The sequence below is a fragment of the Mandrillus leucophaeus genome, unplaced genomic scaffold (genome assembly GCF_000951045.1).
Source record: "Mandrillus leucophaeus isolate KB7577 unplaced genomic scaffold, Mleu.le_1.0 Scaffold1114, whole genome shotgun sequence".
In the NCBI taxonomy this organism is placed as follows: domain Eukaryota; kingdom Metazoa; phylum Chordata; class Mammalia; order Primates; family Cercopithecidae; genus Mandrillus; species Mandrillus leucophaeus.
In genome coordinates, this window is record NW_012099366.1 from 195,744 (window position 1) to 220,216 (window position 24,473).

The window sequence follows — 24,473 nt, forward strand, 5'->3', positions numbered from 1 at the left end:
TCTCAGGGACATTCGCCTAAGACCTGGTAGTTTTTCCATTTTGCAAATGTAACCAAGGCTGAGAGCAGGAGGTGGATGTGGAGGTGAGATCTAGGCCGTGCCATGTACAGTAACCATGTCACTTCTTCTGATTTGTGTCTGTCCCACGGGTGATGTACCCCAGTATCCTGTTTGCCTCTTTTACTGCAGCCATTCACTGGGCTGGTGGCTTCAAGGATTTTTCTACAATAACCCCTAAGCCCCTTTCCTGGTCAGTACGCTGCATGACTGTTCCATGTAATCTGTTCTCTCTCTTTGGTATGTTGCCCTGCCCCGCTCCCTGAGATTGTTTGACATTTGTCTGCATTAAACTGCATTTTCCATCCAGTGGCACAGTCACCTGAAAGACTCAACTCCCTCAGAACCTGGTTGCATTGTTTCTCATTATTTGCTGTATCTTGAACTTTGGCCTCATCAGCTACCTGTGGCATCTTACGTTTGACAGTCCCATCCAGATAATGCACCTGTGTTATGAACCCAATCCTGAAATGGCCCCGGATACTCTGCCTAGACTCACTTTCCATGCAAATGTTTCCCTTTTACAGCCACTGTTGATAAGCCCGAAATCCTCCTGTCACCCTATTACTATAGTGTGATTGACCAGAAAACTGTGGATTGAACTGTTCCAACAACGTTCTCTAAGGCCACTGCGCTGCTGTCTTGTTTCAGTTCTGATTTTGGCTAAAATTGTGTCTGTGCCTGGAGCCCCTTCCAGTTGGGGTGGGCTGTGCATCTACAAGATTTAGCTGTGAACAGGCAGCCCGCAATGAGGTGACAGGCACTATCTTTGTACTTCTAGGAATGAGGTGACCAAGCTGAAATTTGAAGGAAAGACTTTCTATTTATACGTAAGTCAGAAAGAGGTGAGTGCTGGCTTCTTTCTCTTCAGGGAGGGCTGGGGTGATGGGATGCTTCCTGGTGGCCAGAGCCAAGCTTGAGGGACCCCAGTAGAGCCAAGCCACCCACAGGCTAAGCCAAGACCAAGGTCAGGACCTGCAGGTACAATATGAAGGAGTGGGAAGGCCCTGGAGCACAGGACTTCCTCGGGGATGCTGTTGACACCCAGAGCTTTCACTCAAGAGATCTTTACCTCCAGGAAGTGCAAAGGAAGGCTCTTTTCCTTTCATGTATATGGGAATTCCAGAGGCAAGGGCTACTTTCTCACCAAGAGCTCTCCTGGTTCAATTTGTGCCACTTTTGTGCCAGCTGAGACTTACCCTGATTGGACTTGCTAAGTATGATGTGATGCACTGAACTGAGCTCTGCCTCAGTGGGTCCCGCGGGCCCTCCCCTCTAACTAGCCAGCTGCCAGGGCCTCTAACAGCTCTGGGGTCAGGGTCCTTGCCTACTTCACCCTTTGCTTCTCCATCTACACTCAGCCATATCAATGTGGAATTTTTTGCAGGAAAAGAAGATTATTCTTACATATTTTGCTCCAACTCCTGAAGCATGTAAGCACCTCTGGAAATGTGGAATCGAGAACCAAGCCTTCTACAAGTGAGTGGATACATGTGATGGGGACTGTCTTTCTTAAAGCCAGAGTCACAGAGAGTCAGTGACAGGAGGCCAAGTGCCCAGGAGCCTGGGGCAGCGTAGCTGGAAGTGGTCAAGGGCTTGACAGTTACCGGGAAGCCAGGTTGAGGCCAAAGGCCAGAGCTTTGCCTACCAAAGGGATTTTGTAAAGAATGTGGGGCTTGTGTATTGTTTTCTTCGATTCGATTAAGAAAGTGGTTATAAAAGCATGAGGTAGTAAAGAAATGGCCTATCGAGGGAGTGATGCCAGGTAAAATGGCCTATCGAGGGAGTGATGATCACTAAACCCCTTGGTCTTGTTTTTAAAATATACCGTAATAATTTATGCTTTACTAAGACGTATCTGAATGAGGTCAAGGCAAGACAGAGTGTGGTATATTCTACCTGGGGTGAGCCCTGCTCTCACCAAATGCCCCTGACAGGCCAGGTCTCAGTTCCAGTAACCTGAAGGATCCTGGAGAGATGAGAACTGCTCTGGGCTGAGTGGCACAATGCTCCTCTCCAGGGAAGATTCTGTTGCCTGCTGGCTGCTATGGGATGCTGGTTGGCAGAACTGGGTCCTCCCAGTTGCCAGGGCCACAGCCCCAGAGGCTGTTTCTTAGACAGGCATTCTGAATTGCTTAATACTCGTTATGTGTTTATACCAGAATCAAGGATTCACTGAATCGGCAGTGAGTTCTTCTCCTGAATACACTCAGGGGAGACTTTGGCATGGTCACACTTCCCTCCTGTTCAGTCCCTACTATCCATAGAAAGTCAAGAAAACATTTATTTTCTTTTGCTACCACTGTCCCTTTGCCTGTGAGGATGTAATCCAGGTTTGGCCAGCTACCTGAACCTAGAGAGAAGCAATCTGAGATGCAAGCTCCTGCTTGTGGGACTGAGGAGCAGCCCAGGAAGGACGAGGGTTCCATGGGTCTCCCCAGCAGAGAGAGGAAGGCACTAGCAGACAGGGGCCTACTCCACACTGAGCTATCCCTGCCCTGGGAATGGCGTATGTGGAAGCGTTCCCTTTCTCTCTGCCAAAGGGTCTAATGCAAATGGAAGCAGTCTCCTTGCCTCTTGTCTTTTCATGCCTTCAGCACCATTTCTTAAGGGCTTGGTTTCCCATCTGTGTCATGGAAACAGACGTGTGCTTCTGAACCTGTGACCACAGCCGGTTTCTGAGTCTTCCCACGAGTAGATCTCCATACCCACCCAGCCCTGCCTGCACCCACACTGGAAACGGAGGTCATTTTTCAGTTTTCCATTGCCTCCTTGATGTTCTCGTTAAATGATAAAAGCCTCTAGCCTGGGTCAGATCCCCAGGTATGCCAAGTCTCTGGCAGCAGCGCTTTGGCCTTGCCCTCAGTGTCTCTCACATACAGATCCCTAGTCCTGCCTTTGGCCTAGTGCCTTGGCGGGCGCCCAGTCAGATGCAACAGCATGCCCAGGCAGGAGAGTAAGCAGCTCGGATGTCCTGGAGCCCTGAGACGGGCAGAGATGGTGTCTCCCAAGAACTGTTCATGGATTGTGGAGACAGCTCCTACTCGCTGCTCATAGCACAGGTTTCAGACCCACATGGGTTCCTGGTTGGATCAGTATCATAGGCACCTGGGCATCTTACAGGTGAATCCCATCTTAGGAGGCTTCTCCCTGAGCTGCTGTGCCCAAGCTGAGAGAGTTAATGGGCTCAGTGAAGTCACCCAGGAGAAAGTAGTACAGAGCTCCACATCAGCTGTCTGCAGCTTCAAACGAGATATTAAATAGACATCCCGGGGGAGGGAGGAAGGCTCCAAATTCAAATACATGACGGAACTTTTATTAAAATTAAGCTAGTTTCTTCATCGCAGGATTTCTCAGTCTTTACCATGGTCATGTATTTTAGGACCCTCCAAAAGGGAGATGGAACAGGAAGGACAGCCCCCATCCTCTTCTCTACCCACAATTACCCAGACATGGACACAAAATCAAATACTGGGACTAGAAAGGAGACCCCTAAGGTCCAGTAGTCCCAGCTCTATCATTTTATAAGAAGGGTGAGGCTAAGAGAGAAGGAAATTTGCCCGAGGTCACACTGCTAATAAGTGACCTGGCTGAGATTAGATGGGTGGCATTCTATTATTCCCCCAGACCATCCACCCTAGCATGTATTCTCTCAGTCCCCCTGGTAAAACCTATGAAGCATTTTGGGGGAGCCTTCACTCTCCTGACACAAAAATGGGTTTCCATGCAACAGTCCTGGGCACTGAGGCAGGAAGGCAGCTGGCTGTGCGCACAGCCCCCAGATCCTAGGATAGTGAGAGTCAGAGACAAGTGTGGACTACGAAGGGCTTTTTTCCTGACATTTCAAGTAGCCTTTGGAAGAAGCTGGGGATGTGCTGCCTTACCCTGTATGAGGCAGTTCAGGCTGTCTATCACACTGGACTTTGCCTTGCTGCAGGCTGGAGAAGTCAAGCCAAGTCCGCACAGTGTCCAGCAGCAATTTATTCTTTAAAGGGAGCCGGTTCCGATACAGGTAAATAGTGACAGTAAGTAACCATTATGGATCTATTTTCAGACCCTTCTCTGGAGAACACTCAGTGGTCCTTATCCTTTAGAACAGAGAAACTGGGGAGGACTCAGAAAAGTCTGAGGTCTCCATCCAATTCTCCTGTCTTATGACCCTTTATTTCCTTCCTTCCCTACAGCTATTTGTCTGTAGGGTTTTAAATGTATATCGGCCGGCCACAGTGGCTCACGCCTATAATCCCAGCACTTTGGGAGGCTGAGGCAGGTGGATTACTTGAGGCCAGGAGTTTGAAACCAGCCTGGGCAACATGATGAAACCCCATCTCTACTAAAAATACCAAAAAAAGAAAAAAACAAAACAAAACAAAAAACTAGCTGGGTGTGGTGGCACGTGCCTATAGTCCCAGCTACTTGGGAGGCTGAGGTGGGAGAATCGCTTGAGCTCAGGAGGTCGAGGCTGCAGTGAGCCATGATTGCACCTCCGCACACCAGCCTGGGAGACAGAGCAAGATCTTGTCTCCAAGAAAATGAAAAATAAATGTGTATCTTCTCTTTCCCTTACAACAGCAGCAAAATAAGAACTGTAACAGTGATTCTTTTCATGTCTCACTGTCTAAAGATTGTTCTTATGTATTTTTTTGTGATGTAATTGGAACATGCTGGAAATTGAGGAATTATTCCTAAATAGAATGGAAGATCCTAAAGACTCTAGAGATGGAGAGAGCTCTCTCTCAGATAGGCTGTCATGACACTTAGGAACTCTGTACCCCAGCAAGCAAGCCTTTCTCTGTGACCAAAACATCGTGGAAAGGGCGGGCCACAGATGCCATTTCCTGATTCAGGGAAAGCACCTGAGATCTTGGAGAGGAGCTGTCCTGGAACACAGTCTCATTTCTTGCCACTTGTTTTTATTATACTACTTACAGCGGCCGAGTTGCAAAGGAAGTCATGGAGTCAAGTGCTAAGATCAAACGGGAGCCACCGGAAATACACAGGTAGGCTGCCGGGGCTTCCCCCAAAACAGTTCTATCTCAGATCCCAGAATCTCAATCCAGCAGTTTGAGTACTGTGAAGCCCCTGGCTCCAGTGGCTACCAAAAGGTCCAAAATAAGGCAGAAGGCTGAAGAAACTTCTCAGAAGGGATGGGGAAAAGTCTTTGACCCTTAATAAGAGAGCAGGGGAGGGAGGGCTACTGCAGATAGTACATCAGATCCAGGTGCCGCTTCACTTGGCAGTTCTCTTCTGCCCTCCCAAGTCTTGACATTGATGATAGATATGTCACACAATTTCAGTGGTTCTGGAACCAGTCGATTACATGAAGCCAAGGATAGTCCCACAGCCCTGCCACAGTGGCTCTAAAACAGTTTCAGGATCCATGCTTCATGTAGATCCACAAATCATGTTTCCAGAAGCCTATTTCCTAGAATCTAAGACCCAGAAAGAATATGACTGACCAAGAAGGGTAGGACTTGCCAACCAGCCTTTGCCTCTGGGAATGGGAGCATGACTGCCTACCCCTTCACATGGAGCCCCGTCATCCGCAGCCTGTACTGGAAGTCAGGGGAGGCTGCCAGTATTGGTCCAGGCATATTTTCAGGAGTACTGCTCATCCTGGGGCTCTACTCTCTGACCGTCTTGCCCCCACCCCTGAGACCAGTGGCACCGCTGCCACACTAAAAGAAAAAGGTTCAGATTGGTCTAGGCTTACAAGGAAGTGGAGGAGTTTGAAGCACTATCTCTGACTGGAATCCAGGGACCAAAGGCAAAGAGAAGGTATTAAAGATTTTTAAAAAGAGAGACCAACACTTAATACAGCCAGGCAATTCTAGTAGCCAGTACTCAGCTCTTAAGTGCCTACTAAATGTGTCCATGCATTGAATTAACAAGGTTCTTTCATCTCAGAGCAGGGATGGTTCCCAGCCGGAGCTGTCCCTCCATAACCCATGGCCCAAGGCTGAGCAGCGTCCCCAGGACCCGCAGAAGAGCCGTTCACATCTCCATCATGGAAGGTGAGCATGAGCTCCTTGAGGTGACCACTGGGGTCCTCCAAGTTGTGATCTGGGACCTTGAAAAGGACTTTGAAAAGAGGCTAATTTACATTAGTGACAGCAGCATGTCTCTTGGGGAAAAGGGTCTCCAGTGGCAAGTAGGAGGTTTTATCCAGCGGATGGGAATACTAGCTGGGTACAGGGTGAAGGGGTGTGGGTATCTAGGCAGGGGGGTTGTGGATTTGAGGGTGCTGGGTTAGCCCTTTGGAGGACCTGCATATGTGGGATTTAAAGGTTCCATGCAGTTATGAAATTGCTTTCCATCAAGAGGCTTTTCACGCCTGGCATGGTGGCTCATGCCTGTAGTCTCAGTACTTTTGGGAGGCCTAGATGGGTGGATCACTTGAGGTCCGGAGTTCAAGACTAGCCTGGCCAAGATGGTGAAACCCTGTCTACTAAAAATACAAAAATTAGCTGGGTGTGCTGGCGCATGACTGTAATCCCAGCTACTCGTGAGGCTGAGGTAGGAGACTCGCTTGAGCCTGGGAGGCAGAGGTTGCAGTGAGCTGAGTTCACGCCACTGCTCTCCAGCCTGGGTAAAGGAGACTGTCAAAAAAAAAAAAAGTTTTAAAAGGGGGCTGGCGCAGTGGCTCACACCTGTAATCCCAGCACTTTGGGAGGCTCACTTCAGGTCAGGAGTTTGAGAACAGCCTGGCCAACATGGTGAAACCCCTTCTCTACTAAAAATACAAAAAATTAGTTGGGCGTGGTAGTACAAGCCTATAATCCCAGCTACTAGGGAGGCTGAGGTGGGAGAATTGCTTGAACCCAGAAGGCAGAGGTGGAGGCTGCAGTGAGCCCAGATTGCACCACTGCACTCCAGCCTGGGTGACAGAGACTCCGTCTCAAGAAAAAAAAAAAAAAGAGGGTTTTCACTTGTTTGCTAAATCTGACCAATCTCCACAGCTTAAATTATCAGGATGGCTGAGACTATTAACCAATAAGTGAAAACTCTTGAATCTGAAGCATTTCTAGTAGCTGTCACCCACCATGTTTTGCTTCAGCTATAGAAATCTGTCCTGTTGGCTGGGCACAGTGGTACATGCCCGTAATCCCAGCATTCTGGGAGGCCGAGACAGGTGGATCACCTGAGGTCAGTAGTTTGAGACCAGCCTGGCCAACATGGTGAAACCCCATCTCTACTAAAAATACAAAAATTGGGTGTGGTGATGCACGCCTGTAATCCCAGCTACTTGGGAGGTTGAGGCAAGAGGATCGCTTGAACCCAGGAGGCAGAGGTTGCAGTGAGCCAAGATTGTGCCACTGCACTCCAGCCTGGGCAACAGAGTTAAGACTCCGTCTCAAAAAAAAAAAAAAAAAAAAAAAAATTTGTCCTGTTGCTATCTGCATATCTACCACTGTCTCAGGAAATCCAATATGACCCATCTCCCTCCAGACTCCCTTCCTCTGGAGGCGGCGGAGGTGGGGAGAGAGAGAAATTCTATGTATCTCCACTGAACTAGATACCCCAGTAGCTGAGGCCAACAATCTGTTCTCTGGGTAGTTAATGCTGTTAGGAGGTGCTCCCGGAATACTGCCCTCTAGCTGTTGTCACTGGCCCAGGTCACCCGCAGGCTGGATACAGGTTAAAGTTGAGTGCTTTCATTCCCAAAGATGGTGTTTTTTTGGGGACCTCAGAAGATCTCACACAGCAGGAGACAGAACGATTGGTTCATACCTGTCTCTCTCCTGGGATTAACGGTGTAGAAGCTGGTGGGGACAGCCCTTTGCCTTTTCTGTAAGAATGCTGCTTGGGAATGAAAATGCTCAGGTTAGGAAGGATATCACTCTGCTGTTTCCCTGAGATCTAATTTGTGTTTAGGATTTTAGGACGTGTCACTGTGTGAGATTCCATGTTACCAGAGTCTGGTATGTAACTCCCTACAGTCTAGAGGTTGAGAACCCCGGCTAGACAAACACCATCAAGTTACTTGAGTATCTTCAATGCTCCATTTGTAAAACAGGGACATCTTCCTTGCCCACTCCATTGGTTGCAAGGAAGCTAATATGTGCAGAAGTACTTTAAAGAGACTAAAGCGTTTACAGGCAGGCAGCAAGCACAGTGCAGAATCCCGGTCAGGAAGCCAAGGTGTGACTAGGAGCTCTGCCATGCACCTTCTGAAACAGGTCGTTTTCTCTCTGAGCCTAGTGCCCCCACTGCAGAACAGAGCTGAGTGCGGGAGAGTGTGGACTACCAAGTAGAATCATTATGCAAAGAATGGAATTATGGATACATGACCATCATCAGACACAGCCTCCTGGTGTTTCCTCCCATCTTAGGCTGACCCGGAGAACTGAGCTTGGCTCTCACTGTCCCTCTTTTGGGGTGTACATCTCAGGAAGTAGAATGAACTTCTCTTTGAGGAAACATAACTTTCTCCCCTCTGTGGCCTTTCTTTCCATCCCTCCTGAGGCTGAAGCTAGACGGTCCATCCCAAGTCTTCCACAGAGCTGGGACAGCTGTCCTCCCGAACAGAAGGCTCACCCTAGGGAAGCCAGCACCATGCAGGATTAAAATAGGAGGAGCCTTGTGCAAGCCGACTTCCCAGAACAGGGAAGAATGTCCAGGAAACCAGCATTCCCAAAAGAGGGAGGGCGGAGGCTCTCTCTGTAGACAAAACTCATTGAGAGCTGCTGCCAAGTAGGGTTAGTAGAACAACTCAAGAGGCAGGGAAAACAGTCCTTGTGATCCTGAGACATGCTGAGGCTGCCTAAGTTCCCCATTCAGCTCTGGCTTTACCTCCAGCCTTCTCCTCCTCCCAGAGCCTCTCTTCTCCCATTGCAGGAGCAGGTTCCTTGTCCAAACTATTCCCCCTTGTTGTCAAATGCAAGGAGAGGTACAGTGGGGAGAGGCTGCTGAGGAGTATAGGCCCTCTAGGGCCGGGGCACTTCCTCGAAACCAGCCTCATAGAATGGCACACTTGGTAGGTTATAGCTTAGCAGACTTCCAGGTGCTTCTCACACCCTGTGCCCAAGGCTGCCAATGGACAAACACAGCCTGTGGCCCTGGTCATGGCCCCCAGCCCAGGACCCATTAGATGCAGGACAGGGCAAGTACAACTGACCTGGCCCAAATGAACCTCACACGCTCAGAGTGAGGAGAGGGAGATGACATCCGGTTTGGATGTGGAAATAAATAAAAGATTGTAGCAATTAAATGGCTTTATCAGTGCAGGGGTTACCAAGCCTGTGGAAGAATGGATTAGTTTCTAGGAGGCAAGAGTTCAGATGCAACATCTTTCAAGAAGGCTTGCCTTTAAAGGTCCTGACAAGCACAGCTGACCCTAACTGCCTACCCCAACCAGGGAGGAAGGGGCTGCGAGGGATGTGATGAGGGCCTCAGAAGAAGGGCACAACCAACAAAAACCCCAAGGAATTTATGGGCATTTGAAATTGGTTCATGCTCCACCAAAGACTGTCTTTTCTATAGTCCATTTGGCCCATTTAGTATCACAGAGACCACCTCCTCCCACTTCAGAGCCACCCAGCCCCAAAGGTAGCGCTGACCATGCAACTTGGCAGGCACCAGGGCAGGCCTGGATTATATATGGCCTGGAGAAAGCCCAATGGTGTTGTAACTTTACATCCTGGATTTTCTGGGACAGTCTTGATTCCCCTTGCCCTCTGGGATTGTTCTCTGCCCCCTCTGTCCCTGGCCCTCTGAGAGGGTGCAGCCCTTATCCAGGCCTCAGGGAAAGAGCTGCAGGCCAAGGAAGCATTACTTTTTATGGCTGTAAGTGCTTCTGACTAAATCCAGTCCCCTGATAACGGTGGCCTCTCAGAGCTGCTCTTTCCCTGCAGTTCAGCCTGATCTGAAGCTTGGGGAGGTGACCTTCTTCCTGCAGCACGCGAGGCACTGCTAAGGGGCTGCTATGGTGTGGGATCTGCGGAAATCCTTTGTTCCTAGTTGGCGTTCCGTCTTTCCCTCTCTGTATCTTTCCCTGCCTGGCTGGTTTCTCTGAAGTAATCAGCTGGTTTCCACTGAAGAAGTATTTGCCTTCCTGGGCCGCCATGGGGAAGAGTCTGATTAAGATTCACACCAGAGTCCGGGTTCAGCTCCGGCTGACTAATCACTGCTTTCGGCCCCTAAGTGTGCGCATCCTGAGGATGGGGCCCCGGCTCCAGGGTAGGGTCCTGACTGCTGTGACCCCCGGGCAAGGGAATCAGCTGGAGCACTTCCAAGGTAACTCTCCTGCTTTGCTGTGCCACTTAGCACAGATCCTTCCCACAGCACCCATCCCATCTATCCCAAAATCACAGGGTCGGTGAAACGGCAGGACAGGCGGTGGCTTTTACAGCAGTGAAAACAGTTTCTAATATAGGACTAACCTGATGTGGGAGGGTCACCTTACAGGTGAGATCTATTGAGGGAGGAGACCAACTGATATTTACTGAGCAACTGTATTTGTCAGACATTTCTACTAGAAATGCATATTTAATTGGATGCAGTGGCTCATGCCTGTAATCCCAGCACTTTGGGAGGCCGAGGTGGGCAGATCACTTGAGGTCAGGAGATGAGACCAGCCTGGCCAACGTGGTGAAACCCCGTCTCTACTAAAAATACAAAAATTAGCCGGGCGTGGTGGCGGGTGCCTGTAATCCCAGATATTCGCGGGGCTGAGGTGGGAGAATCGCTTGAACCCAGGAGGTGGAGGCTGCAGTGAGCGGAGATTGCGCCATTGCACTCCAGCCTGGACGATGGAGTGAGATTCCATCTCAAAAAAAAGAAAAAGAAATGCCTATCTATCCATTACCTTGTTTAATGAGAGTACCAACAGCTCCCAGTATGATGTGACTCCAGGTGGTCCTCTGACTTTTTCTCTTCTGATGTCACAGCATCCGCCTCTCTCCTTCCCCACAAGCTGAGGGCACGTAATCGTAGGTTAAGCTAAGCTTTTCTACTTTGAAAGATCTTGCAGTCAGAGCTGTCCTCGTGAAGGGGCAGGCCTTTGAAAGGGTGGCAGGTGCCCTGTGCAATGGGGCCGAGGTTCCAGGAAAAGGGGGGCAGAGGACTGCCTGGGAAAGGAGCCAAGCCAGCAATATGCTGCAACCAGGGCCTTAAGGTTTCTGCCTTATCAGTGACCCATAACCTGTTCCCAGGTACCTATTCCTCAAGCTGCATGTGCAAATGGGGACATCAGGGAGGAATACTGGGTAAGAGAGAGGTCAAAGGAACAGCAAGAGCTCTAGAACAAGGGACAGAGGCTCCTAATTTCAGGTTATTTCAAAAAAGTTTCCTGGGCAATTAAGACCTAAATCTAAGGTAGATGCTGGCTGTTGATTTAATCCATCCTGGCCCATGGTTCCATTCCATGGAATCCGACTACAGTTAAGTCGTCACTTAACATCGTTGATAGGGTCTTAGAAACTGCAACTTTAAGCAAAATGATGTACAATGAAACTTCTGTTTTCCTCATCAACATTATAACAAAATGGGGCTGGGCGTGGTGGCTCACATCTATAATCCCAGCACAAAAACCTGTCTCTACAAAAAGATACAAAAATTAGCTAGGCATGGTGGCACATGCCTGTAGTCCCAGCTACTCAGGAGGCTGAGGTGGGAGGATCACCTGAGCCTGGGAGGTCGAGGCTGCAGTGAGCTATGATTGCACTACTGCACTCCAGTCTAGGCAATGGAGTAAGACTGTCTCAAAAAACTAAAAAACTTTTTCAAAATTATAACAAAATGATGCTGAAGAAAACATTGGAGGACCTGCTGTAACATTTGGCTTAAAGTCATGGTTTCCAGGAGCCTGTTGACAACGTGAGGACTTAATGGATATGATCAGCAGGATCATGAACTAGAAAGTGCCTTGGATTCTATCCTTGGTTTTGCCATTAACCACCAACCACATGACTTCAGGTAACCTCTTGCCCACACTACCTTGTGGAGTTACTGAAAGATAAAATGAAAGTGCTTTAAAAAGTTGAAAGCATTATACAAATTTAAGATTTTAGCACAGGGACAGCTAGGACTATGAGGAGCTTCTGAAAGCAGAGATTGAGAACTGTGGCAAATGTATGAGCCGTGAGGCAATGGAAGGCGTAACTGGATGGCAGGTGCCCTGCCTTTGCCCCCACCCCCTCTCTCCCTTGTCCTACTCATTCATAGCCCAGATTCCAGGGCTTATTCCTCTGGAGAATCCTTAACTGTGCCTGTGCCAAGACAGGCTCCACCAGGCTGGTCAAGCAGGCTGCCTGGGTACAAATGGTCAAGCCATGAGGGAGCCAAGGAAGATGGACACACTGCTTCTGAAAGGTTACTAACACCTTTTTAAGAGAGACCTTTGGACTGCTTTGTGTCCTGGGAGAAGGGGAAAAAAGACAGCTTTGGGCATCTGGAGCTAGCCCTGAACCAAAAAACTCCCTAATCAGCCTGACTTAGGTAAAACCTTTACTGAGCTAGGAATCTGGTTCAGTCTGGGATTGTCAGGGACTATTTCAGGGCAACAGAAAGGGACTGGCTTTTCTTGTCATAGGTCACAAAGGCAGAGAGAACCACACCAGCACCACCAAGATGGCCAGGAATGGAAAATGTAGACGTTGAGCCTAAAACAAGAAGCCATGTCCTTGGGAGCACTGTGATGTGGGCCACACTCACTCACTGTATGCCCAAAGCCTCTGGCCTGGGTAGCTGCTGTTCAGTTGAGAGTGCAACCAGCTAGTTTTCCCTGCCAGGGCTTGAGTCCTGTGAGAACCTTGGAAAGAGAGAAGAGATAATGGGTAGTTTTAGGGGATAGAATACCCCTTTCTCCTACCAAATGTAAGAGAAATCCACCCACCCACCCCTCACCAACCCAACAAGATCTTCTCAGAAACCGTTTTGTGCTCTGAAGGGCCTAAAGATAGGGGAGCTTTTCAGCCTATCCTAGACCCAGCTTCTTCTCAGGGGAAAAGAGGGAGCTGGCCAGGGACTACTCCCATGCCCCGTCAAGAAGAACAGAGAGAGTTTCTACCCCCATCATTCCACAAGGTCAGAACAGCTAGAACGGAGGCTGAAGAGACTGAGAGCAGCTGCAGAAATCCAAAAATTTTGACCTTATGAGCTCAAGATGCTGTATGCTGATGCTGGATTTTTACAAGGATACTCAGTATTTGATGGAACCCAGTTAGGCAAGACATTCTCCTTCTCCCCATTCCTACTTCTCTTTTGTTAAAAAGTTTATAGTTACAGTGTCTCGCTATGTTGCCCAGCCTGGTCTTGAACCCTTTGGCTCAAGTGATCCACCCGCCTTGGCCTCCCAAAGTGCTGGGATTACAGATGGGAGCCATCGCGTCTGGCCCATTCCTGCCTCTTAAAGCCTTCCACCTGATAGGCAGACTTGAGACTCAAACCGTGGTGCCAGCTCTGCATCGGGTAGTTTGGAATTCAGATTCTTTCAAATTGGGGTAAAAACCAGGCCTAGGACACTAAAGGCAAGGAAGGCAGAATCTTTAAGAAATTAGGGGCTGGGTGTGGTGGCTCATGCCTATAATCCTAGCACTTTTGGAGGCCAGGCATTCTAGACCAGCATGGCCAAAATGCCAAACCCCATCTCTACTCAAAATACAAAAAATTAGCCAGGCATGGTGGCAGACACCTGTAATCCCAGCCACTCAGAAGGCTGAAACACGAGAATCGCTTGAACCCAGGAGGCAGAGGCTGTAGTGAGCCAAGATTGCACCACTGCATTCCAACCTGGGCGACAGAGTAAGACTCCGTCTCAAAAAAAAACCACACGCACACACAAATTAGGCCAAAACCATAAGCAAAAAGCAAAGAAATACTTTTCTAAAATGGCCACTGTGATTTCTGTGGCTCCTCTTGTTTCATACATATATTTTATATATATCATATATATCATATATACATATTTTATATGTACTATATGTATTATATATAATATAGTATACAAAAATATATATATATTATATATATATATGAGACAGTCTTGCTCTGTTGCTTAGGCTGGAATGCAGTGGTGTGATCTTGGTTCACTGCAGCTTTGATCTCCCAGCCTCAAGCAACCCACCCACCTACAAAGTAACTGGGACAACAGGCATGCACTACCACACCTGGCTTCCTCCCCACCCCAAGGCAGAATCTTGCTCTGTTGCCCAGGCTGGAGTGCAGTGGCACGATCTCTGCTCACTGCAACCTCTGCCTCCCGAGTTCAAGAAGTTCTTCTGCCTCAGCCTCCCGAGTAGCTGGGATTACAGGCGCCCGCCACCACACAAATACAAATTTTTGTATTTTTAGTAGAGACGGGGTTTCACCATGTTGGCCAGGCTGGTCTCGAACTCCTTACCTCGTGATCCGCCTGCCTCGGCCTCCTAAAGTGCTGGGATTACAGGCGTGAGCCACGGTGCCCAGCCTTTTTTTTTTTTTTTTAACATGGAGTCTCACTCACTCTGTTGCCGAGGATGGAGTGTAATGGTGCAATCTCAGCTCACTGCAACCTCCGCCTCCCAGGTTCAAGTGATTCTCCTGCCTCAGCCTCCCAAGTAGCTGGGATTACAGGCATGTGCCATCACACCTAATTTTGTATTTTTACTTGAGATGGGGTTTCACTACGTTGGCCAGGCTGGTCTGGAACTCCTGATCTCAAGCAGTCCACCCACCTTGGCCTCCCAAAGTGCTGAGATTACAGGCATGAGCCATCACGCCCAGGCTGTCATCTTCTTGATATATCGAAATAGAGTGCAGCGGCTACTGCTGCTGGTCATGTGGGTGTGCAGAATGGTACCCAATAAAACACAGTGGGTGCCACTGGAAAGCAAAGGGTGCATTGGGACACAGCCTAGTCATGTTCCTTTTGCCTTTCTAGGCCTAGAGTCCCTACGGGACAGTGCCCATTCCACGCCAGTGCGTTCCTCTTCCCATGGGGACACCTTCCTGCCTCACGTGAGAAGCAGCCGGACAGATAGCAATGAGCGAGTAGCTGTGATTGCAGACGAGGCCTACAGCCCTGCAGACAGCGTGCTGCCCACCCCTGTGGCTGAGCACAGCCTGGAGCTGATGTTGCTTTCCCGGCAGATCAATGGAGCCACCTGCAGCATCGAGGAGGAGAAGGAATCTGAAGTCAGCACCCCAACTGCTACAGAGGTGGAGGCCCTTGGGGGAGAGCTGAGGGCCCTGTGTCAGGGGCACGGCGGGCCCGAGGAGGAACAGGTGAATAAGTTTGTTCTAAGTGTCCTCCGTTTGCTCCTTGTGACCATGGGACTCCTCTTTGTTTTGCTCCTCCTCCTGATCATCCTTACCGAGTCTGACCTTGACATTGCCTTTTTCCGCGATATCCGCCAGACCCCCGAGTTTGAACAATTCCACTATCAATACTTTTGTCCCCTCAGGCGATGGTTTGCCTGCAAAATCCGCTCAGTGGTGAGCCTGCTCATTGACACCTGAGAAGGCATGACTCCTCCCAAAAACTAGCCAGGTGGACCAAGGAGCCCGGCTACCCATTCCCAGCAATGGGACCCATCGCGGAACCATCGGCACATATACCAAGTCCTCCTCTCATGACTCAAAGTCCACTGCAGCCTAGGAGGGTGTTTCCCAGAAGAAGAAAGGGATAGGCTCACGCCCTGTCTAAACAAACTGGGAAAACTCATTTTCTTCAGAAGTTATTTCAAGAAAGGCTCAGCGACTCTGTTTCTCATCTTTCCAATTTGCAGGATAATTTTTGGTTTATGAATTTTGATTTTTCATAGATGTGTATTATTTTGAAGTATCAAATAAAAATAATTTATTTTACTATTACTGATTATTGCAGTAGTGTCACCTAGCAGAGGGGACACTAGTTGAAGACTAGAGAGCTGCTGTCCTCTGTATTCTGCAGGAGCTTTCCTGCTGGTGCCACTGGGTTCCAGTAGATTAGTCACTGCAGCCTCAGCAGGGCAGGCCAGGGATCTGGACAATGGGGACTGTTTAGTTTTTTTTGCCAGACAGAACTTTTAAAAAAGTAAACATCCATGTAGAATGATTAAATGGAAAGTTGCTTCTTATGATGGTCTGAGTTGGATTTTCTTTTCCTTTTGTTTTTTCAAATCTGAGCAGAGTGGGCATCTGAAGGGACCACCGCTACAGCAGCAGCAGCAGCAGGGGTGGGGTAAGTCTGTCCCCTTAGTCTAGAGCCTAGTGGGCATCACCACAGTTTTGTATAATGAAACTAGACTTAACGTGATTTTTTTTTCTGAAGAACCTCAAGACTTTTATAGTGCTCCAGGGGCGTTAAATGAATTCAGTGGTGCCAGAGATAGTTCTGTCAGAAATGTTGGACAAAGTATGGTTAAGAGAAAGAGTTAAGTTACCTGAGAGACTGTTGAGATTTGGAGAGCAGTGCTTATTTTATATACACCCCCCGACCCAAAGACTATTTCAATTTATATTTTAACAACAAAATGTTATTTTCTTAACAATTCATATTTTGTTTTTACTTTATGGATTAAGAAAATAGACCCTGATGAACTAAACGATGCAAGAAAGAAACTGATCCTGAGAATGAAAAGCTTCAGAAAATAGAATTCCAAGATCAACAGCCTTAGAAGGGACCAGGAAAAGAATCTTTTAAAATAGGATTTCTAAGAGATGCCTACAAAACACAGAAGGTGACCGTGGCAGAGACCAACACTTAGATGTAGAAATGCTGCCCCCTAGGGTCATCCTCTGCGTAAGTTCTAGGAAAGCATCACCATCCTTGCAGAGGGAAGTCCTGGAAGCACACAGCACAGGCATAGGAAGGGTGAGTGTGGGGTCCTAGGCCCAAGCTCTTCAACTCTAAAACCAATCACACACAAGATCCTGTTTTCATCTCAGGGAGAGATTTCTAAGTCATCTGGGGCTTGAGGGCTTATTTAAGGATGGTCAATGGACATATTCCTGGACCCACACAGAAGTAGAGCAGCTGCTGATTCCCTAATTGGACAGCCCCAAACACAGAACAGAATGAGTCACTTGTAGATTTGACCTGCCCTATTTTGTCCCCTGAGATGGTAGAACCATGTCCGTGTTTAGAATACAACAACTGTGGAATAATCGGGGCTCTTAGGGAGAGATTTGCATAATTTTAAAGACATCCTTTCATCTGTACCAGAGGTCAATAAACTTCTGTAAAGTGCTACACAGTAATTATTTTGGCTTAGCACGCCTTGCTCTGTCACAACCACTCAAGTCTGCCATCACAGCACAAAAACAGCCATAATTTGTAAATGAAGGAACATGGCTGTGTTCCAATAAAACTTTATGAAAACAGTGAGCTGAATTTGGCCTACAGGCCATAATATGCCAATCCTGATCTAGACAGTAAAACTGATCCTTACCAATGTTAGCAGAAGAGGGTCAGTCAGCTCTGTTTCCATGCCTGACATGTATTAAAGATCTGGGACCTCTTCCCAGTGGAGGCACCAGGGTTGCTTGTTTAAAGGGTGCTTGAACAACTAACCAGCAAAAAGATGTCTGATGCCAAATGGCCAAGATCAAATACTGGAATGCTAAAACACAGCTGGAATCTAAGAAGGGAAGAGGGCCTCTGTGACCATTTTCATACCAGCAACAATTTAGGCAGAATTATAAACATCTATTTATCGAGTGACAATATAAACCGAAAGAGATCCTAGTAGAGATTAGGGGTCAGTTAAAACCAACTAGCCACTGCCACTTGTCATCTACATAGCAAAGGCTTTATTTAGCACAGGACTAATGTGAAAAGTAGACCCAGAGATGAAAAGGCTGTCAGGAGACAGGGGGCTGGTGTCAACCTGGATATCTACTGTCTTATGCAACATAGAAGATTACCTTTTAGTGTAGTGCTCCTACCTCAGTTTGTAGAATCTGGTGTTTCTATGCAGTGAGTGATAGCCTCAACTCCGACCTTTCATATTCACATTAGAGACAGATGCAATTCCATATCCTAGTATGTTCCTTGTGTCTAGAGTTCTAACAGTACAGTAGTCTATGCCATTTCTAACAGCTAAATTTTGCTCTCTAAACAGAAACTTTAGGGTTGTTTTTTTCCAGGGCTCATCCCAGAAAATATGGATAGAAAAGTTTCCTTCAGTTTGCTTTTCAAATAGTGCTTGAATAATAAACCTCCTTTGGTGATTAGTCTTTTTTGGTATATCTCCACCATTAAAAATTGTTCAAGTTTTTAACCTGGTTATACTGTGTTCTAACATGTCTCTCATTTTCTCTCAAAATTATTTTATCTCATTGTAGAAAAAGCACTGGTTTTCATAGCTTCATCTATCAGAGGAAATAAAACTCTTACTAAAGAATAGTGTACTGCATCTTTAAGCAGTAGAGGGTAAACTACCTGCAAATGTGAATTTCTTAGTTTCATTTAAAATATATATAGTTGTTAACCTTCCGTGTGCCAAAAACTCTTAAGTTACATTTTCCTTCAAAGCAATGTACTTTTTTCTACATATGCAGTATGTAGTTAGCATAAAATCATTGGTGCCATGAAGATTATTTTTAAACTTAAATAAATATTTAAATATCATGGAAGAGTGGGCTCTTTCTTTAATAACAGCCTGTCTTATTTTCCTCCCTTAAAGTTACACATAGATAAAAGAATACCAGTGGGATTTACACAGCTGACTACTATTCACTTGGATCATATAAAATAATCATTTTGCTTGTATCCACCTATTATCCTTGTCCCATACCCCCAAATACATACTGTTAGAAACTGAGAAGTGGCCAGGCACAGTGGCTCACACCTGTAATCCCAGCACTTTGGGAGGCCGAGTCGGGCAGATCACGAGGTTAGGAGTTCAAGACCAGCCTGACCAACATGGTGAAACCCCCATCTCTACTAAAAATACAAAAATTAGCCGAGCATGGCAGCGCGTGCCCATAATCCCAGCTACTCAGAAGGCTGAGGCAGGAGAGAATCACTTGAACCTGGGAGGCGGAGGTTGCAGTGAGCCAAGATCGCACCACTACACTCCAGCCTGGGTGACAGAGCAAGACTATCTCAAAAAAAAAAAAAAAAGAAAACTGAGAAGCTATAAAATGTAATAATTTTAAAGTGAATTGGACATCATTTTTCTGATGAGGAAAACCAAGAAGGCTAAGTGATTTTCCCAAGATTACATAGTGGTAGAGCCCAAACTAGAACCCAGATGGTCCAGCTTCTGGTCTGGTGTTCTTACTCAAGCCTGGAGTAAGTGGGAGCACAGAAAATACTTTCTAAGAAGGAACTACAATGATACCACCACCACATATTTACAAAATATATCCCTATAGCATTATCTTATCTGATTATGTAACCATCACTCTGTGGCTACAGAATTGGAAATGGTCTTCCAAATTCTATGAGGATAAGAGGTGACACTGGGGGCTTGGTCCACTGTGCTAGCTTCTTACCTAATCTTTGTCTTCTCAATTCTGCCTGCCCTCCACTCTCCCATTTCTGTTTCCAGATCATCTTCCTAAACACCAATCAGGCTATGTTACCTCCAAATTTCAGAGGTACCCACTACCTATAAAATGCTATCCAGCACCCTATCCCCAGTGGAATTTTTTGTATGTTTTTATGACATAAGATTTTGCTTGAAGTGATCCAAAGAGTAAAAAGCACAAGAAACACTGGAGCTGGGTGGCTTCCCATGGCCCTGCCGATTCACAGCAGCCTCCCTTCTGCTGACAGCTTATCAAGAACAGCCTGTGCACACACCCTGGTAGGACTCTAGTCCCTACTCCCTCTGCTTTGGATTCCTCTAGCACAATCTAGCTCCTCTGCACCTGAACACACTTAGTTTTAGCTCATGAACAGGCTTCCTCTTCAGACCCCTACAACCTGCTGATGGAATGGAGTAAAACAAGCAAAGCACACTTTTAATACATTTCCTCTTGCCCAGCTTCCATTTTGGGGAAAACGTATCATAAAATGTTTTGTTCTTCAGCTCTGTGTAATTGTACTAAATGTTATCTTCCTCATAAATTCCACTTTTTCATTTGAAATCCAAATATTTATAGCCAAATGAGTCAAAATACAATCTGCTATCTTGGTATTTCTAGCCATCAACACCCTACTAAAAAGCAGGGGGAAATGTACTAAGTCAGAAAGGACAACCCAATGGGACATGGAAGTTTTTGGAATCTGAAGTTACAGGGCATAGATTTCCTCTTCTCAGTTTGATACAGAAGGCATGTGTGTCTTCTCCCCAACTCTACCCCATTTACTGTACATTGGCTGAAAGGATTTAAATCCTTGTATCCACAGCCCTAAGGATCCCTGCTTTCCTAGAGAACTCCCTTTCTAAAATCTTCTTGGTGAAAAGGAAGCTTTTCAAAAGGCCAGAATAGGCCGGGCGCGGTGGCTCAAGCCTGTAATCCCAGCACTTTGGGAGGCCGAGACGGGCGGATCACAAGGTCAGGAGATGGAGACCATCCTGGCGAACACGGTGAAACCCCGTCTCTACTAAAAATACGTAAAAAACTAGCTGGGGGGGTGGCGGGCGCCTGTAGTCCCAGCTACTCGGGAGGCTGAGGCAGGAGAATGGCGTAAACCCGGGAGGCGGAGCTTGCAGTGAGCTGAGATCCGGCCACTGCACTCCAGCCTGGGCAACAGAGCGAGACTCTGTCTCAAAAAAAAAAAAAAAAAAAGGCCAGAATACTAAAATAGGACTTAAGCAACTCAGATTCGATTAATTCCTAATCATTTGTGGTCTCTCCTAGTCTGACCAAGTCTCTGACAACCGAAAATGAGAATTGTCTGCTCCTTACTTAAAAGTTACATAACAAAAGGCTGGGTATGTTTAAAAAAAAAAAAAAAAAGAATAAAAAGTGGAATTCAGAGCTTAAGAGATATCATAAAGGCCAAACTTACAGAAAAGGCTTATCCTGAAGGAAGCAATAATACACACATAATTACTGAAGCCGGCTGTAGGCAAGTCTGTGGGAGAAGTACCTTTCACTACAGATTACAGTGTAAGAAGGTCCCAAGGGGGACAATCTTCTTTTATGTGCTGTGTAGATTTAAACAATTACTCCATTAGAAAGCTTATCACCAAAAAAAAAAAGTCCCTAATCATTCTACTTTCTTCCTGCATTGCCTCCAGATACAACTCTATTAAGTGTAAGTGAATATAAATAGCACTGTTTATGAAGCTACTATGGCAAAAGAAACCACAAAAGTGAGGAACATCAAGAATTTGCTAACATTTATTGAAGAGGCCAGGCAATTATCGCCAAGTATTCAAAGCTTAAATGATAGTACTAATTTGATTGAGAGTAGTTTTCAGCATCTTTAAAAACAAAAACAAAAACAATTCCCATAGAACTAACCACTCTAGAACCCATGAGATTAATTGGTGTAGAAATGAAAAAGGGAGCCTAAAGCCTTTACGATGTTTCCTGAACAGTTTAATTATAACTCAACCTCACCTAGCTTTACTTTCCCTTTATAAATTAACATTTCCATCTTACTTGTCAATTCCTCTGCTTATACCAACTAGAAAATAGAGAACTATTGTTCATAAACACCTAAACCTATTGAAAAACTTTTTACACTTAGATTACAGAGAAGAAAATTATTTAGAAATTTGTTTTCAAGGAAATTATATATCACTATATTTCTCTGATATAGAATTATGCGAAAATATTTCCTCTTAGAATTCAAACATATTGCCAAAGCTGTTTACAAGTCTTTCAGCATTTGGCAATGAAGAATGGAAAAAGTTGGATAGATGTCACACAGTAATATGAATAACTGATTTGGCAGCTCCCTTCCCAACAATAAACACATTGAAATTACCATAACTTCTGAAAAGAAAACATTTTTGATAAAATACCAAAAGTGGTGAGTATTTCATAATATTTCACCTAAATATGAGTAAGAATGAAGGTATTCACTTAACAGGCTATTGAATTTCCTTTGGACAGTTTAAAGATCGGGACAGGTAAGACTGGGGCATTCATTCTAAGCAGTAGCTTTCACTTCTTTATCCATTACCCATGGTACTACAGTGATAAAATATATATATATAATTTATTTTACATCAAAATAAACATATATACCTACCAATATATATGCATATGTAACTAAGTTTTACCAAATAATACTTACTCAAATATGTTTTCTGTTCTTTACAAATTCTTTCCTTTTCATTTTTTTCAACACCAGTCATTGTCATTTAACTGATTTCATGTGAAGAGCAAAAACCCAGTCTGAAAAACACAAGTCTGAGGCAATCTTATCCTGGAATGCCGGGACCGGGGCAGATCCAAACCCTGTGCTTGGGAGTCCTGCCTGTGTCTCAGGAGTCATCTAGAGGAAGGGGAAAGGAAAATACAGACAGACCCAGACCCTGCCCTGGGTAAACCAAAGCTGCTCGGCAATTATCTTGGCATTTCACATAAGATTTAATCTACAGGCAGGGGGCAAAAAAAGTTCTCAGTTAAAAAAATCAAGTTTCAAATCACTGAGTTAGATTACCTTTCCGGGTCCCCTTCCAATGTGTGAGCCTAGAGATAAGTATTAATTCCAAACTATAAACTAAACCACAAATCACTATAGAATCAAAACCATATCATTAGATCACAAAAACTTTAATAGTCAAAGCTTTATAATTTATAATGTTAGAATTTCTCAGCATACTGTCTCAATTAAAAGTGCTCATGGCCAGGTGCAGTGGCTCATGCCTGTAATCCCAGCACTTTGGGAGGCCGAGGCAGGCAGATCACCTGAGGTCAGGAGTTTGAGACCAGCCTGGCCAACATGATGAAACCCCATGTCTACTAAAACTACAAAAAATAGCCAGGCATGGTGGCAGGTGCCTGTAATCTCAGCTACTTGGGAGGCTGAAGCAGGAGAATCGCTTGAACCTGGGAGGCGGAGCTTGCAGTGAGCTGAGATCCGGCCACTGCACTCCAGCCCGGGCGACAGAGCAAGACTCTGTCTCAAAAAAAAAAAAAAAATTTTTTTTAAAGTCCTGAAGGCACCTGAGCCTCCCCTCAAATTCCCTCCCCATCCTGCAGAAGCAACCCTCCAAGACTTCTCCCTTACTAAAATTACACTCTTCTTACAGTCTTATTAATAAAACAATGTTAATATTTGCTAAATGTAACACATTACCAAGTAAACACACTAAGGCACGCCAATTACTAGGTTCCTTGGACAGTGGTCTATTTGAACAAATTGATGTTCTTAAACCAAAAACTCAGCAGCTTTTTTCATTCATAAAAACATGTATCTTCCCGCTGGAATTACCTCCAGCCAAAATATACCGAGTTGGGTGCATGGCATTGATGGAACACACAGAGACAAGGCATTCTCCACCAAACGAATGCACCCTCTTTCCTGTCTCATGGAAGATTTCTACCCGTCGTGGATGGGCCATGCTGCCGACTATGACACAGTCTTCTTGTTTAGGATCCCACATGGCTTGGAACCTGGTCAGCCATCGCCCAGTGAAAGTGTTGTGCCTAGTGAGGAAAACAATATATTTTTTAAATGAAGTAAGGTTAAATAAGGTAGCACTGGGCAGAGGGTAAAGATGGCATTGCTCCTAAATGCTAGTTTTTTCTGCTAAGTTTCTTCTCATTAAGTTACTGAGTTACCACCAACCTTATCTCATCCTCTCTACAGAACTGAACCTCTGGACAGAGACGATATCCTCCTCATCCAAAAATCTCCCAAAATAAAACATACGGAGTCCTTTATAGTACTCAAAAGCAAAAACACAAGTACTGCCCTTTTAGTCTCTTTGCCTTAATATCACTAACAATCCTTTTTCATTAAAGTATGGACTATAGAGAAACACATTTCCCACTGCTACTTAAATGATCCTATCGTTAATGAAAATTCTTAGCCCCTAGAATAATCACCCTACATAAATTTTTTAAACATATACAAAATATAGGTGGGCACAGTGGCCCACGCCTGTAATCCCAGCACTTTGGGAGGCTGAGGCAGGTTGGTTACCTGAGGTCAGGAGTTCGAGACCAGCCTGGCCAACATGGCGAAACCCAGTGTACTAAAAATACAAAAATTGGCTGGGCACAGTGGCTCACCCCTGTAATCCCTGCACTTTGGGAGGCCAAGGGTGTGGATCATTCAAGGTCAGGAGTTTGAGACCAGCCTGGCCAACATGGTGAAACCCCGTCTCTACTAAAAATAGGAAAATTAGCTAGGCGTGGTGGCGGGCGCCTGTAATCCCCGCTCCTAGGGAGGCTACGGCTGGAGAATTGCTTGAACCCAGGAGATGGAGGCTACAGTGAGCCAAGACTGTGCCACTGCATTCCAGCCTGGGCAACAGAGTGAGACTCTGTCTCAAAAAAAATAAAAATACAAAAATTAGCCAGGCATGGTGGCGCGTGCCTGTAATCCCAGCTACTGGGGAGGCTGAGGCAGGAGAATTGCTTGAACCCGGGAGGTG

At 46.1% G+C, this 24,473-nt stretch overlaps 2 protein-coding genes across 4 annotated transcripts in view; one reads left to right on the forward strand and one right to left on the reverse strand.

Annotated features, from left to right (window-relative positions):
- Nucleotides 1–18,589, forward strand: part of FRMD5 (FERM domain containing 5) — a 54,122-nt gene extending 35,533 nt beyond the window's left edge. For all 3 annotated transcript variants that reach the window (XM_011993802.1, XM_011993794.1, XM_011993808.1), the window contains 6 exons: nucleotides 839–902; nucleotides 1,445–1,536; nucleotides 3,995–4,069; nucleotides 4,989–5,057; nucleotides 5,965–6,071; nucleotides 14,918–18,589. In XM_011993802.1, coding sequence (XP_011849192.1) covers nucleotides 839–902; nucleotides 1,445–1,536; nucleotides 3,995–4,069; nucleotides 4,989–5,057; nucleotides 5,965–6,071; nucleotides 14,918–15,495 — 985 coding nt within the window. In that variant the 3' untranslated portion in view covers nucleotides 15,496–18,589. The remainder of the gene's footprint in view (nucleotides 1–838; nucleotides 903–1,444; nucleotides 1,537–3,994; nucleotides 4,070–4,988; nucleotides 5,058–5,964; nucleotides 6,072–14,917) is intronic.
- Nucleotides 18,590–21,235: 2,646 nt separating this feature from the next.
- Nucleotides 21,236–24,473, reverse strand: part of WDR76 (WD repeat domain 76) — a 46,156-nt gene continuing 42,918 nt past the window's right edge. The window contains 1 exon segment of the mRNA XM_011993818.1: nucleotides 21,236–23,520. Within this exon segment, the coding sequence (XP_011849208.1) occupies nucleotides 23,256–23,520 (265 nt within the window). The 3' untranslated portion in view covers nucleotides 21,236–23,255.